The sequence below is a fragment of the Bison bison genome, unplaced genomic scaffold (assembly GCF_000754665.1).
Source record: "Bison bison bison isolate TAMUID 2011002044 unplaced genomic scaffold, Bison_UMD1.0 scf7180017864508, whole genome shotgun sequence".
Classification (NCBI taxonomy): Eukaryota; Metazoa; Chordata; class Mammalia; order Artiodactyla; family Bovidae; genus Bison; species Bison bison.
Window position 1 is genome coordinate 15,306,067 of NW_011495064.1, and position 16,314 is coordinate 15,322,380.

The following is a 16,314-nucleotide window of genomic DNA, read 5'->3' on the forward strand; positions in this document are numbered from 1 at the left end:
AAGAACACTGGAGTGGGTTGCCATTTCCTTCTCCAATGCAGGAAAGTGAAAAGTGAAAGTGAAGTCGCTCAGGGTGTCCAACTCTTTGCGACCCCGTGGACTGCAGCCCACCAGGCTCCTCTGTCCATGGGATTTTCCAGGCAAGAGTACTAGAGTGGGGTGCCATTGCCCTCTTTAAAAATATATATATATATGTGTGTGTGTGTCTCCTCCAGATAGAATAAAATTTGTGAGATCAAGTGAGCTTATTTGTTGCCTTATTTTCACCAGTGCCTAGAACTTTAAATTTAAATGTACTCAAAAATAATTGGTGAAAAGAAAATCCAAATGCCTACTTGCCTGATATCTCCACTTGGATGCCTTGCTATTTGTAAGAGCAAATAAAACATATCCCTAATATTTGAATTTATGATCACCCTCCCTTGTAAAAAAAACTAGTCTTATCATCTTGTGATTATGACCTAAGCGCAGAGAACGAAGACATAACCAGCAGCATAAGCCAGATAATTAAGAAACACCTTTTTCTTTAATTTTTAAAAGATGTTTTTATAAATTACATTCCATATACAATTATTACAAAATACTACCTCTATCCCCCACGTTGTACAATACATCCTTATAAGCCTATCTTACACCCTACAGTTTATACCTCCCACTCCCCGACCTATGTTGCCCCTCACCTCCTCCCACTGGTAACCACTGGTTTGTTCCCTATATCTGTGAGTCTGCCTCTTTTGTGTTGTATTCACTAATTTGCTGTATTTTCTGGAAGGAATTACCCTTGACACTTCCTTCTCCTCCAAGTTTTATCATCAGTCTGTCTCTAAAATATACTGGACACATCCACTCTGTCCCTCTCTTCCCCATCATCAACCCAACCAAATTACCATGTCTCACTTGGATTATCAAACTAGTCTACTCATTTCTCCTCTGGCCTCTGTCCAACCCATTTGCTGCAGTACAGCTATATGATCTATTCACATACAATCTTCTTCTATCACTTTCCTATTTGATATCCTTTAAACAGACTGTTCTAGATTCTCTAGCCTAATTGCTCACTCTCTCTCATCCCCTCAGCCATTGATTTGACAGATATACATACCGAGTACCACAAAAAGCCCAATACAAAATAAAGATCTTGATCTCATGAAGCTTACAATCTAATAGAGGAGGTTTTCACCAACAAATCAACAAATATTAAGTCACACAGTAATAAGTGCTAAGAAGAAAAATAGAACAGGGTAAGGTTTTACACTGAGTAACTGAACAACAAAAGGTCTTAGAATGGTGGATTCCCGGATCGCTCAGTAGTAAGGAATCCGTCCGCCAATGCAGGTTCGATCCCTGGGTCGGGAAGATCTTCCCTGGAAGGGAAGATCCCCTTGAGGAGGAAATGGCAACCCACTCCAGTATTCTTGCCTGGAAAAATATCATGGACAGAGAAACCTAGAAGGCTACAGTCCATAGGGTTGCAAAGAGTCAGACATGATTGAGCACATCATAGAAAGGTCTTAAAATAACTGTTCACCACAGGGGCTTAGTGGAAAATTGTGGGCATATTTCTAGATGCTCAAATGCTCCATCATGTCCAACTCTTCACAATCCTATAGCCCGCCAGGCTCCTCTGTCCATGGAATTCTCCAGGCAAGAATACTGGGGTGGGTTGCCATTTCTTATTTTAGGATATCTTCCCGACCCAGGGCATATTTCTGGGTTGTGCCAATAACTAGAAGATACTACTGGGGGATTTAGTGGGTGGCAACCAGGGATGCTGACTGTCCTGCAATACAGGACAGTCCCACACACAAGGAACTGTTCTTATCCCTTAACACTTTCACAGCCTGGAGAATCCCATGGAGGGAGGAGCCTGGTAGGCTACAGTCCATGGGGTCACAAAGACGACTGAGCAACTTCACTTTCATGTCCATATTTGAGAAAAACCTGCTTATAATTATCTACAGTCTTAACACCATTTTACATACAAACACAAAGATGTTTTGTATGATTTTAATATAGATTTCCCAAAAACAAACTATCATATAAAGTGAGGGAAAACTATACTTTGTTTAATTTACAGTTTTCCTATGAATTATTCACCATTTTAGAATTGGTGAATTATTCACTCACCCATGTAACTTGGTAATGTAAGTCACAAATATAAACATCTTTAAATAGATGTTTGTGTGTAGCTGTTGAATTAATGATACTCTGTAAGTATCTAACTACTCCACTGTCTCCTCGAATACAGCTGGTACCTGGGCATGTAACATTATCAAATATATATTAATTGAGTATAAATTACTTTTCCTTTTATTTCTTTCTCAGATTACAATTAGGGTATTTGTTTAATCTAATTATGTACACAGAAAGATTATATTCACCAACTCAATCATTTGAAAAATATTTGCTGGGCCCCTACCTACGTTTCAACAGCTAGTCTAAGCACTTTGGATACATTTGCAAAGAAAACATATATCCTTACATAAAAAATAAGTGAAATATTTAGTTTCTTAGAGGAAAAGTAAGGTGGACGGTGGATGCTGAAAGGGCGGAGTGTAAGATGTGCCAGTAGGCCTCACTGGAAGGGTGGAAACCGAGCAGTCATAAAGTAAGTGAGACAGTCCAGTGCAAAGGGCACAAGCTCTAAGCTAGGGCACATATATGGCATCACTGGGGAACGGTATGGAGACCGGTGTGTCCAAAATGCCTCCTAAACATCTTACATCTCTATATTGTAATGGCTTCTTTTCTAAGTCTACTGGATGATGAGACTGTAAGGTCGATTAAATCAGAGATCATGCTTTCTCTTCTCAGTATCTTCAATACTTCATACAGTATTAGAATACAGTAAACACTCAATAACCATTTGCTTTATGAAGAAAATAAATGACATAGAACCAGAAAAGTTTTCTGAGGCAACTGAGAACTAAACCTCAGAATAGCAAGATTAGAATAGTAGCCAGAAAAGAATTAATTGACGAACATGACAATATAATAAGGCAAAAAAAAAAAAGTCAGTGAATCAAAATTCAAACACAATTTCAAAGGCAAAAGTATTAGGCCATAATCGGATTTAAAGTAACATGATAAATTTAAATATGATAAAATCTCCTGAGTAACTGCATTTACTCCATTTGGCTTTTAATAAAATAATACTACTCAATATAATCTACTTATAGCTTCAGATCCAAAATCTTTACTAAAATGTATTTCTACTTTGACTAAATATTCTTATATTAAAATATACCCATAAAGCTTATCACAAATTGGCCAAGTTGATTTTAACAGATTACAGGTTACAGAGTTAAAGGTTGATAAGAGTTTAAAGATAATTTAGAGACTAAGTCTCTCCAAGTCTCTCATCTTAGAGATGACAAATTGAGGACTATAAAACGGAAACAATCTGTTGAAGATCAGAGAAAATTAGTGATATATTTGCTAGATTTAATATTCCATTATGAGTCGATACCAAAATGATCTGCATGTCTCTAAAACATTAAATATTATCTAAAATATTAAATACTAAATATCAAAGCAAGTACTCTAACCACCCTACTTCAAGGAAAACTTGAGGTTTTGACTCAATATCCGCAGGATATTTTGACTGTAGATTTTGACAATATCTGCAGTTTTGACTGCAGGATCAATATCTACTGAATTCCTGGGCTAGTAAAGAATACAATAATGTTTTAAAATTCTAATTTAAAACAAATCCAAATTCCATTTAGGAAAACCCAAATGGCCAAAAAATAGAATTAAGTAATAAAATAAACTTAGAATTTCCTATGATTGTCTCTGCTTAACAGTAAGTAGTGGCATTAGTATCCTATTGTCCCTAAAACCAAGACATTCCCCAAATAGTATCTAAAATTTGTATCTAATTATTCAAAGCATAATTAATTAATCAAATAAAATTAAGATGAAGGAAATCTCTACTAATAGAACAGGGATTATTTTATAATCAATATCACATGATTACAATATATATTTTGCACATTTAAAGATAGGGAAAGAATTATCAGCCCATTGTATACCTTAACATAATAAGTCTTGAGTCACTAATCTGAAATTAAAGAAAAAAATCTTAGAGCAGTAAAATCCCACACCTGAAGGACTTACCATTTTATCTAGATGTTCAATGGATCTATAAATCTCCCCCTGGGATTCATCATAGTAACTGTAACGGAACCTTTGACCTTGAAACAAATATCATGTACAAAATAAAATAGGGAAAAATTAGAAGCTAAAAAGAAAGCAAGCGCTTACCAAATAATTTCAGTTCTCACGGAAGGCAAAGCACAGCTTAAGCCTCTGAGAGAATGATTCCCAAGAGCCCTTGTATGTAAAAATAAAAGGCATATTTGGGAAGGTAATAAAGAAATGATATATCATCAGTGTTTTACAAGGTTAAAAACTATTTCAAACTGTAAAACCTTAAAGTCACAAGCAATACAAAAGACTAAGGAGAAACAGTTTAAAAGTTAGAAGCATTGTTAAAACATATTATATCGGTCTATAATGGAAAGTAAACCCAAAGAACATGATTCAAGAAGATTTGGCTTAAGGAAACTATCTCAATATAACAAACCAACGAAAGCTTGGCTTTTGTTGTACAAATGCAAAGATTTAATCTCTACTACAGAAAAAAAAAAATGTAAGTCAGAGATATATGTGGCTTGTATAATTTTTATGATCTAAATTTTTAAAATTTATGTCACTGTTGCAAATGTTAGAAAACGATTAATACAAGTGCCTTTAAGTAGGATACACAAAAGTATAAATTTAACAAGTAAGTTCTACTCTGACAATGAAGTCTCCATAAGGGTACAAGCACAGAACAGTCAATGTTTAGTTATTCTCCAAAGAACAGAGAGGGCAAATGGAAGAAGTTTAAAAAGGGAGAAACAAAAGGCTCAGGAAGTGAATTTTGCTTCCTACTATGTTCATATAAAAGCCAAAAGTTAAACATATTCATAATTAATTACAGATTATTATTCAACTGATTGTGCTGTATTTCAGATATATCAAAACTTGTTTTTCAGCAATGCCTTTATTTTCAAGAACTCAATATTTTTATATTCCTTATTTTCAAAGATGCATCAAAGTACAATTCTGAAGGCATTAGAGTACACTAATCGTGTACACACATACGATGCGTCTTTGTGCTGAAATTTTACAGCAGAGTTCACATAGCCAATTATTATCCTCGCATCTGAGAAGATGGGTTTCTTTGACTGGATAATTATGATTTTTAAGTTTTCTATTTATCTCACTAAAAAATATCATCTTACAGATCACGAGCTATGTAAAATTATAAAACCCTTTGGATGTCCTTTTTGAGAGAAACCATACTTCACAATTTTTAACATTTCATTAACTTGTTGATGCTGATCATCTCTGATAGTCACCTTTCTACAATATACCGTATTTCCTTAGCTTTCACATATTAACTTTTCACGTACATTAACACGTATAACTACTCAATGTGGCAATTCTTATTTCCCCCCACTCCCCCACCGAGCACCACTATTAAATCAATATTGCATCTTACAATTCATGATATCCTAGAATCAAACAATAGGTTTCTGAGACAATTACCTGCATTTTGAATATTAACAACCTTTTCTGGTAAACACTGGAAATTACTGTATGTTGCTATAACTATCAGATCTGTTACAGTCCTTGAACTAAAAAAATTCTTAAACAGTGACAACTCTATCACTCAATATCTCTATATTAAACAATTCATCAGACATTTCCTTCAAAACTTAGAGTTAGGTACAGCTTTGTTTTTCTTTAAAGACTATATGTACTTACTCCTATCTAACATGCATTACATAATTTACCCTATTTTTCCTATTTGCCAGGCTGCTCTCAGAAGGTTCAAAGACAAATCTAAAGTCTATCGTAATAACTTAGTGATTCAATTCACTGGTACTAAATTTCGACTTTTATTGCAAAGTTCTTTAGATAAAGCTGCCTCACATCGTCTGTGAAATGAATAAACAATCAAATAAACAATCCTGGACAAGAAAATTCTAACTCACTGTCACTGTAATTAGCCTATGTGCCTGGAGAACTGGACGTGTACTGGGCAGTCGCAAGACTGTGTCCAGATGCAGCAGAAGTGGAATGACGTATCCTGCTCCACTCTTTGAACCTGAGCTGCTTCAGGTTTATACTAATACATTCTCTTTTTCTTACTTCTGACAATAACTGTTAGTTTTAGTTGCCAATAATCCCTGTTACTGGGACATAATTGTCTTATCTCAAGATGGCCACTCTCAAGTGCAGAGAAAAATGTGTATACTTTGTGACATTTGCTATTCAAAAGTCTTTTCTACTTATTTTCAATTTTAGAGCTGCTGTTTCAAATTGCTGAAGTTGGTTAAACCTGCCTTAATCATACATCAAAAGTGTAACTATATTTTAAAATGCTATCTTATTCATATGGACCATTTTCAATGTAACATTCACTTAAAAACTGCTTCTGAAGACAGAAGTACACAGAATGTTTAAAATAAGTTAAAATACTAAATCAACATGTGATTTAGTAAGAATGACAAAATACAAAGAAAATAAATAAGCAAATGTTTTAATATTTTGTTATCTACTTTTTGCTATGTTTTAGTAGCCATCTCGAAATTAGTAGCTGAAGAACTGAAGAGAAATATTTGATAAGCACTAAAGAATTTCTGTTAAGAAGCTAAATTCACACTTCTATAGCTACTACATTGAAAAAAGTATCTTACTTGTAACAGCTCAAACTGTCTCATGATAATTTAATTTTACAAACATTTCAAAATTACTTCAGTAATTCATTCTGGTCAACACGCTTAGAGAAAGCATCAAATTTAACGTAAATAGTTGCCATTGTCCTAGCCTAAATGCATTAATACGTACATACATATGTATGCATATACATGTGAAAGCACATGAGTACACACACATAACACCTTTACTTAAACACCATTTGGAATTTGAATTCAAAAGATTTTTTTGCTTCCAATTATTAAAAATAAAGTTTACCAAGATTTTATTTACTAAGAAATAAAAGAAACGACACTAATACAATACACTGCTCATTGATGCACCTTCAAATATTGCTCATTTAAAATATATTATGATTTCATGTACCTCATGAGTTTTGTTTCACAGTATTTCTAACATTCAGTAAAGCTTATGCAGCTAAAGTGAACAAATACGGTTGCCTATGTGCCTGGAGAACTGGACGTGTGAACTTTTATATAAGTATGAATTAAGCATATCACATAGTAAGAGAAAATTACTTACCTGAAACTTATCCTTTCAGAAGGTACACTGGGAAAATGGATTCTTTGAGCCCCTGTTTCAACTCCAAGTATGAGCTTTCTAGCTTTAAGAGCCATTGACACTGCCCCTAGGGGCAGCACAAGCTTTGGAACTCCCCTAGTGAGTATGTCAGTAGTTTCTTCAGGTGCCTTCCCTCAGTTCTTTTCAAATTCAAAAGATGAGAGGAAAAATAACCCAAGAAAAAAATCCTGTAAAGCAGAAACCTTACTCTTTGAGGGAAGGAGGGTAGCTCATTTGTGAATCCATTCCAGAGCACGCTTTCTGAGAAAAAGAAATACAGGTAAGTAATTTTCCCATCTCCAAAGGTGACTGGTGATTAATGAGTGGATTCACAGAGTGTGGAGAGTAAGCTCCAGGGATGTCTGTTTAACACACAACAGTCAACTAATGAGGACAAACACAACAATGAATGGCACAAGAACCAACACTGCTTTTGAAATACCTCAAAACAGGAAGTAAAAAAAAAATTAACTATCTCAACATTAAGCTATATGCTAGATTGCAGAAATAAATATTGAGCTTGGAAAGTTGTTCTATAAAGCCCCCAAAAGATCAGTGAGCAAAACAGACTTCCTGATGTATGTCCAGGAAAAACTGTACTATTATACATTTACTTAATCCCTTTATATGTTTAAATATTTGAGTTCAACCTCACAACACCTTGAGATAAGACTATTAGACCATTCTACACTAAGGACCTAAACTAGGGACATTTAATTGAAATCACTACCAAAGAAAAAATGTTTCATAAAGAAAATATTATCTAAGTAGCATCAAATAAGGTATTCATTTTTATAAGCAATATACTATAGTCCTTTCATTCTGAAGTCTTAGTTACAATGTAAAATTATTGGCTTTCTCTCAAACTCGCAAAAGATCAAAACCCTAAATATGTGAAATCACTATGTACCAATATTTGAGAAGACAAATATGATATCTTGAATAAGATATATTTCAGGAATTAGCTAACTTAAATCAATTTAAATATTTAGAAAATAGTAATACCATCATACCCAAGAGACTAACAACAGAAAGGGAGGAGAATATGAATAATCATATACTAATACATATTAAACTAGAAATGCCAGTTTTTAATAAGTGGCATGTATTTATTAAAAATTATGTAAATATACAAATGCAAGTTTACAGATAAAAATCCAAACCTGCTGAAGTGACTGTAGTATAAACCTTATTCATATTTTAACAAAATAATTTATCATTAACTTTTACCAAATAAATTTACTGAAACTGATTTGAAATTAAAACTATCCTTTAAAAGGAAAATTATCTAATAAACAGAAGTGTGAATCCACTTTAAAGAATCAACTTCTGTTAGATCCAGTTTCATTTAGAAACTTCTCAGAAGTTAACTGAAAGTTATGTTAATGAAAGCTGTCAATAATCTAAATTTCAAAGTATAAAGTTCAGGATGATCAGGAAAAAGCAAATATTAACAGAATATATGGGGAAGACCAAAAATAAAACTCAGGAAAACAGAATACAAACTCTACTAACTAGAAAAACTAAAAAGTCCTGACAACAGACAAAATTCTCTGTAATGGAGCCATCCAGCAAGGTGTGGCATTTGTAAGTGCACAGTGCATGGGGACACATCACTTAACCGGGATGAAGTCAACTACCAGCGGCACGCGTCCTTTCTCTTATGTTACTCTTCCTGATACGCAAATGGTATCAGAGAAACACCATTTGGGGCTCCCCAAAAGCAGGGAGATTCAAATGAGGGGACAGAAAGACAGGGCACAACAGAATCTAGGTTCCAAACTGTCCCTTTGCTTGTCTCACCCAAAAAGAAAAATTCAGAGGATTTTAATCAATTTTTTTCTTTCTCCAATATCTCCTTCAAGTCTAAACAAGAGCTAAGTGGGATCAGAAAGATGAATCTCTTTAAAGCAAACCACCCCTTTAAAAAATTAATTTTTACAATGGACATTGGCTAACAAATAAGGTTGACAAGGCAAAATTCTTCCAGTTACACACATATAGGTCTCTCAACTGTCTCTATCATCAAGTTTTTCATTTTATTTTTCACAGAACCCGGACTGAATACAAAGAGAAACAACCACTAGAAATAAAGATGTCGTTACTGCCAGTACTCTAACATATTATTTAACAGCAACAAGAAAAAAATCCCACTGTATATATCTGAGCAATTGGTCAACTGTACCATAATCAAGTGACTTCTCTTAAAGAAAAAAAAACAGCTATTCAGAAATGTGAAGTGTATTAAGAGCCTAACTCAATGAAACTTTTAAGATCTCTTGAGTACTTCAGAAAATTCATCTTTCCTGTGAAATGATTTTGAATTCAGCATTATCATTACTTAGGCATGATAAAATCAATCTGCATAGTATCATTTAAACAAGAAGAAACTAAGTATTGTAGTCATGAGAAAAGGCTAGATTTTTGAGATGGAAATTACTGTTCATCCATATAGGAAAGAGGACCAATGCCACTAGAGCATGAATTTCAAAAATATGAAATTTATCTTCTTTAAGTAAACACAGTTCAACCCATAACTAGCCAATGATTCATATTATTTCAATAGGCATGTAAAGGAGAAAATGAAAACTTACTTTACAAGAATGGCAGTCATTATTACATTGTAGAAAGGAGTCTACCAATTTTGGAATAGTGTCCATGTAACTCTTTCCACTTACCCCCAAACCTCCAACAAATTTCCTAACAAGAATTAGTACAGTGCTTTCCGTAAGTACAAAGTAAGCATTTAATGAGCATTATTAGCAACAGTTATACTGAAAAAATAAACACTTGGAAAGGTTCTATTACTTAACCACTAAATGTAAATATAAATATGTTTTAGTCTCTTGACAATTCCAATAGCTAACATTTACCAGGCTTTGGAAAGTTTGACTTCTTTTTTGTAATTATAACCAGAAAATTCGATCCTCCAATTTAAATTCCAAAATTTTCAAGAAATCAGTAGATTAAATGGCCTAAATAATTTTCTGAAGATTTAAATAGATACAAAACAAAATCTGTTTTTCTCTCTCAACATTCTACTTAAATACAGTAGCGGACTAGGATTTGCTTTATAATCACCAATGAGGTAAAAAGGATGAGTTCACACAAAAGCAACATTAAAACATCTCGTCTTTTAAGTGGATTTATGTTGTGGTTGTACTATACCAACATTGAGGGAGAGTCCAGGCCCTGAAGAATACTATCATATCAGGGAAGTGAATTATTTAGATCACAAAGTGATTTTAAACAATTCAAAGAGCCTTAAAAGTGAAGAGGAAGGGACACATGCTTTAGGAACTTTAAATTTCTTTATTCATAATACTTTATTCTTTATTCATGCTTCATTCATAATACTAAGAAAAATAGCTTCTCCCCCCCAATAATGATACTCCTTAGTTTTATGACTAAACTTCAAAATCCCCAAGAAAAGAACCCTTTCACATCTAAGTAATACACTTATATCCATAAAAAATAACTTCTGCCAAAGGTAGCAAACCAACTAGCAAATAGAATTAATTATTAAAGAACCCTGAGAGGCGAGGTAGCACACAGAGCTACCTGCATACCCTAAACTAGGGCTTTCAACCTCAGCACTATCGACATGTGGGCAAGATAATCCTGTACATTATAGGATGTTTACCTAACAGCTCCTAACAGCTTTGCTGGACTCTACTCATTAGATGCCAATAGCATCCCCACCTCCTTCCCACTCCAGCTATGAGGACCAAAACTGTCTCCAGGCTTTTCCAAATGTCTCCTGCGGGGATAATCAGCCCCAGCAGAGAAATCAGTGATAACAAAATATTTATCTATACCATTAGGAAGAATGGTTCTCTTGAACTGAAATCTCAAGGCCACACACAGTGCAGCATGATGTAAGAGAAGAAGAAACCAGCCTATCCAGGCCTGATAAATGTAGAATCAACTCTGGCAATCAATGACAAGACATGTAAAGGCCAGGGCTCCCTATAGCTCATTAAGGGTGTTCTTCTGGCCATTATGTAGCTTAAAATTTATGGTGTTGAGCCTTATGTTTTCACCATAATCAAAGAAACAACTGAAGAATGAACAGATATTGGCATCCTTAAACCATTAAATCAATGAGTCAAAGAGTGTCCTAAAAGGAATAGGATTCAGAAACATTCTATCACAGTAATGAATAAATAGAACAAACTGTATCCAAAGAATTCAAGAAAAAAATTTAACTAAAAGAGGCATCCATAAACATCTCACTTCCTTTATGATCTATTCATTGTGAAGCTTCCTTATTTTTTTTAATTCACAATAACAAAAATCTCTTCGAAGTTCTTATGCTTATGAACCAGTGAAGACCACAGTGCTAATAGCTAACATGTTACAATCTTTGGAGGGTACTCTGAGGTATAATCTTTGGAGGCAACTATGCGCAAAAATTAAGCACCAAAGGCAAAAAGAGAAAGAAGAAAGGACTAATTACAAGAAAAAATGTGGAGCAAGACTGGCATAGCATACAGTGCTCTTCTTCGTTCTAAAGAACATTTGTTTTATCTGCCAAAAAACTCACTTCAGAGAATTTATCACACAGCTCTACCTAGAAATGGGGTTAAAAGATCTTAACTCCTACTAACCTAAGTGTCTAAGCAAGGATGCCCTCACAGTGTGAATCCAATTATACCAGTCGCCTTTGGAAATGTATCCATAATCCCCTATTACAATCTCATCCTTTTTAAATGACCAAGAGTTTTTTATTCACCTTTATATATTATTGCTAAAAGTGTAACTTTCCAAGGAAAGTGATAAATAACTGAAGATCAGAGCTTAGAATGAAAAGACACCTTTAACCACAAGTACATAATTTCTACCATGAAATGGTAAAATCTAGAACTTACCCCAATGGCAGAAATCAGAAGAAACCACAAAGAGATTGCTAGGCTCCGCTAGGTATTTACTGAAGAGTTTTCCGAATTCCTGTTCTTTTGACTCACTCAGAGCTCCAACCAATACAGGAATAATGGTAAACTCATCCTTATGGCTTAAAGAAAACAGAAAAAAAAAAAAAAAAAAGTCATTTAAGAAATAAAATAAAAATAGGTTTCCAATGCTTGGCACTAAAAAGTGGAACATTTATTAACAGTGGTATGGATAATATACATAATGTTGTTGAATCCTTAAAATCTATAAATTAATATTTAAAGAAAACCATTCAAAAATGACAGATACAGAATATTAAAAATATCTATGTAAATTACAGAAATGTACACTAGTTCTTTAGGTAAAGCAGCTATTTTACTACTAACAATATCATCAAATATAAAAGTAAGCTCATCAAATCACTATCATCAATCTTCTCAACTACCCAAAAAAAGCTACAATCATCTCTGCCCAATGCTTCTGCAGTTTAAAAGAGCATTAAATTCTTCCTTACTTAATTCTGATTGTAAACACCACCATTTCTGGCACTAGCTCTATAAACCTGCCAAGTGAGACCCACAAAACTTATCTTGGCTCCCAAAAGATTCACCAGCTACACCTCAAACCTAAACTAATTAAACAGATACAGAACAGTCTGAAGATACAACTCAAATTTCACTGGCATCTAGGATGGACATAGAATTCAAGGATATAGGTATTAATTTCTGGCAGCAAGAAAAAGATACCACGCCCATCCACAATGTCTATAGCATATTTACAAGTCCCTTTTTCACTCTACAGATTGAAAGATTTATGGAAAAGGAACAAAGCAAATTAAGAATAACCGTGACAGGCTATAGAAACAGACCTTTAAAAATTTTCATTGTAGTGAAATTTAATTTACATATATCCAATATTATTTATATTCTAAATGACCCCAGATTTGACATTGTAGAAACATGACTCATGCTTGTCTGACTTGTTGTGAACAGGACTTAAAAAAAAAAAATCTTATGATAAACGGCTTTTAATATGATACTCTGGCACTTAATTGATGTAGGACAAACAGAATTTATAGAAGGGTCTGTAAAAAAAAAAAACTAGGTTTAAGTATTACCAAAATAAATGTTAGCTCAGCTTCATAAAGCTAAATTCAGGGCACCCAAGCGCCTCCCCCAAAAAGGCCCCCTTACCCTTGTCAATTGCGAAATAAACAGATCATACAGATCTCCAGTCCCTCTGCAATGCAGGGGCTTCTTGGGCAGAATCTGCATCTATGGAGTAAGAAAAAAACAGGAAGCTGGCAGAGGAAGCTGCCATGGGATATCTCTTTCTATGATTCTTAACCACTGTGCTTCACAACTGCGTGAATGAATAGGGGCTTTTCAGTAAGGTAAGAGTGATTATCATATGAAAGAAAAGAATTTGTACTCTTGCAAAAAATTCAAGAAGATTGTTATGAGTTGTTCTAACTTCAAGCACTACCTACATAAATAAAAACACTAAGATCATTAAAATGACACAGTAGGGAAGCAGAGTATAAAAAAACAAGAAGTCAGAAGAAATGGGTTCAAGTACTATCTCTATCACATATAAACAAATGTTGAGTACAAAGGTAAGTTACTAACCTAAAAATTTATCTTATTTGCAAAATGATCATAATTACAATGTCTAATTCATAAAACTGTTACAAAGTGAGGAATACTGTAAGAAAAGTACTTTGTCCGTGTTGGTTTACTCTGGAGAAACATCACAAGTCTAATCTGTAAGAGCCACCAAACCACTCAGTTAACCTCAGTTTGAGCTATCTATACAGGGGTAAAAGTCTCATACTACTGAGAAATCCAACCTTTGAATTAAGATTCATCCATCTACCTCTTTGCCATTTCACTTTTTAAAAAATAATTGTTACTTCTGTTCTGTATCCCCACAAGGCATAAATCAAAGAAGAGAGAATTTGGCTTTGAACTGTGACATTCCTATTAAAAGTCCAGAATCCAAGTTGTGAAGCTGGTCTTCCCTAGCAAAGGAGTATAAAATCTTGCCCTCAAAGAACAATTATAAAACTGAATAAAACTGTCCCAAAAACAACGATTTTGTGCTCTGAAAATCAAGCAAAGGCCAAAAAAATACAATGAGAAGAGTTAATTCCTGAAAAATAAAATAACCTTTTTGAGAAGAACAGTGCAAGCCTGGCGCCTTACCAGGAACTGCCTCAATCCTCTGTCCTTCAACATTATGGTAAATGCAAGGTGAGGCTGGCTATGAAAAACCAGCAGCTTCGCTGTTGAAGGGGGCTGACTTTGGCTTGGGGCAGAGAGCAGAATACGCACACCCAGCAGGAAACAGAAAATCCTGCCACTTTTGTAGCCTGAAATGACCACACCATTTGAGGCAAGCCACAAACCTGAGGACTACCTAGAAATCTAACAGGGAGGTCCTGGGAAGGAGAGAGCCATATAGGGACAGGATAAACTAACAAGTTCTGAGAAGATGCGCCAGCTGAACAGGAGGCAGCACATGTGTGCAGGGGAGGTCCAGAAGGCTGAAGCTCCACCCAAATGCCAGGGAACTGGGAGGATGAGAGCAAGCACAAAGGCAAGTGGAGACCTGAGGGACAATAAGCTCTTACACATCCCAGGCTGCCTGGAAACAAGGGATGCACACAAGCCCTGGGAGACCAGAGAAGACCCAAGAGAAAGTAAAGGAGGCAAACCTGAAAACTTCTAATGTTCTCCCCAAACACTCACAACCCACCAGCACACAGTGAAAGCTATATAGGCTCACGGTATTTAAACACAACTTCCAAACAAACAGTAGCTAGCACTAAGCAGTGCAGACACCAGGGTGAACTCTAGAAAGTCAAGGTAAAAACAAGTAAGAATGATTTAAAAGCTGAGGAGATGCATCAATAGCCAAACACTGGAACAAAGATTCTGCAGACAGAGTCTATGAAAGGTACTTTTTTTTAAAAAATGAGGGCTTCCCTGGTAGCTCAGCTCCTATACCTCCCACCTGTCAGTATAGGAGGTACCAGTTCAACAGCTGGTCCAGGAAGATCTCACATGCCTCAGAGCAACTAAGTTTGTGTGCCACAACTACTGAGCCTGTGCCTGGAAGCCTGGGAGCTGCAACTGTTGAAGCCTGCACACCCTAGAGCCTGTGCTCCACAAGAGAAACCACTGCAATGAGAAGCCCATGCGCAACAACAAAGAGCAGCCCCTATCTGCTGCAACGAGTAAAGCAACGAAGACCCAGCGCAGCCAGAAATAAATGAATGAATGAAACCATCACCACTATCATCTGAAGAAAAAAATTAATTACAATAAAGTTGCTATAATATACTGTACTATGTAAAAGTTCAGTTTCGAGGAAAAAAAAAATTCTGAGCCAAAGAACACGGAAACTGTAACCCATTCTTGGGAGCAAGGAGAGAGCTAGCAGAAGCTGTATTCAAGTGGAATCGGATATTAGATTCAGCAGACAGATTTTAAAAGTTATCATGTGCTCAATCACTCAGTCGTGTCCGACTCTTTGCAGCCCCATGGACTGTAGCCCGCCAGGCTTCTCTGTCCATGGAATTTTCCAGGCAAGAATACTGGAGCGGGGTATCTTTTCCAACTCCAGGGGATCTTCCTGACCCAGGGACTGAACCCCCATCTACCACACTGGCAGGCAGATTCTTTACCACTAGCGTCACCTGGGAAGCCCCTAGAGTTATTATAAATATGTTCAAAGAAATAAAGGAAACTATGCTTTAAAAAGTTTAATGTATCAGTTCAGTTCAGTTCAGTCGCTCAGTCGTGTCCGACTCTTTGCGACCCCATGAATCGCAGCACACCAGGCCTCCCTATCCATCACCAACTCCCGGAGTTCACTCAGACTCACGTCCATCGAGTCAGTGATGCCATCCAGCCATCTCATCCTCTGTCGTCCCCTTCTCCTCCTGCCCCCAATCCCTCCCAGCATCAGAGTCTTTTCCAATGAGTCAACTCTTCGCATGAGGTGGCCAAAGTACTGGAGTTTCAGCTTTAGCATCATTCCTTCCAAAGAAATCCCAGGGCTGATCTCCTTCAGAATGGACTGGTT

General features: G+C 35.6%; 1 protein-coding gene across 2 annotated transcripts in view; it reads right to left on the bottom strand.

The window, feature by feature from the left end:
• Positions 1–16,314, bottom strand: part of MEMO1 (mediator of cell motility 1) — a 116,918-nt gene that overhangs the window by 10,988 nt on the left and 89,616 nt on the right. For both annotated transcript variants that reach the window (XM_010829811.1, XM_010829810.1), the window contains exons 6-7: positions 12,204–12,346; positions 4,120–4,196 (exon numbers count right to left, since the gene is read on the bottom strand). In XM_010829811.1, the coding sequence (XP_010828113.1) occupies positions 4,120–4,196; positions 12,204–12,346 (220 nt within the window). The remainder of the gene's footprint in view (positions 1–4,119; positions 4,197–12,203; positions 12,347–16,314) is intronic.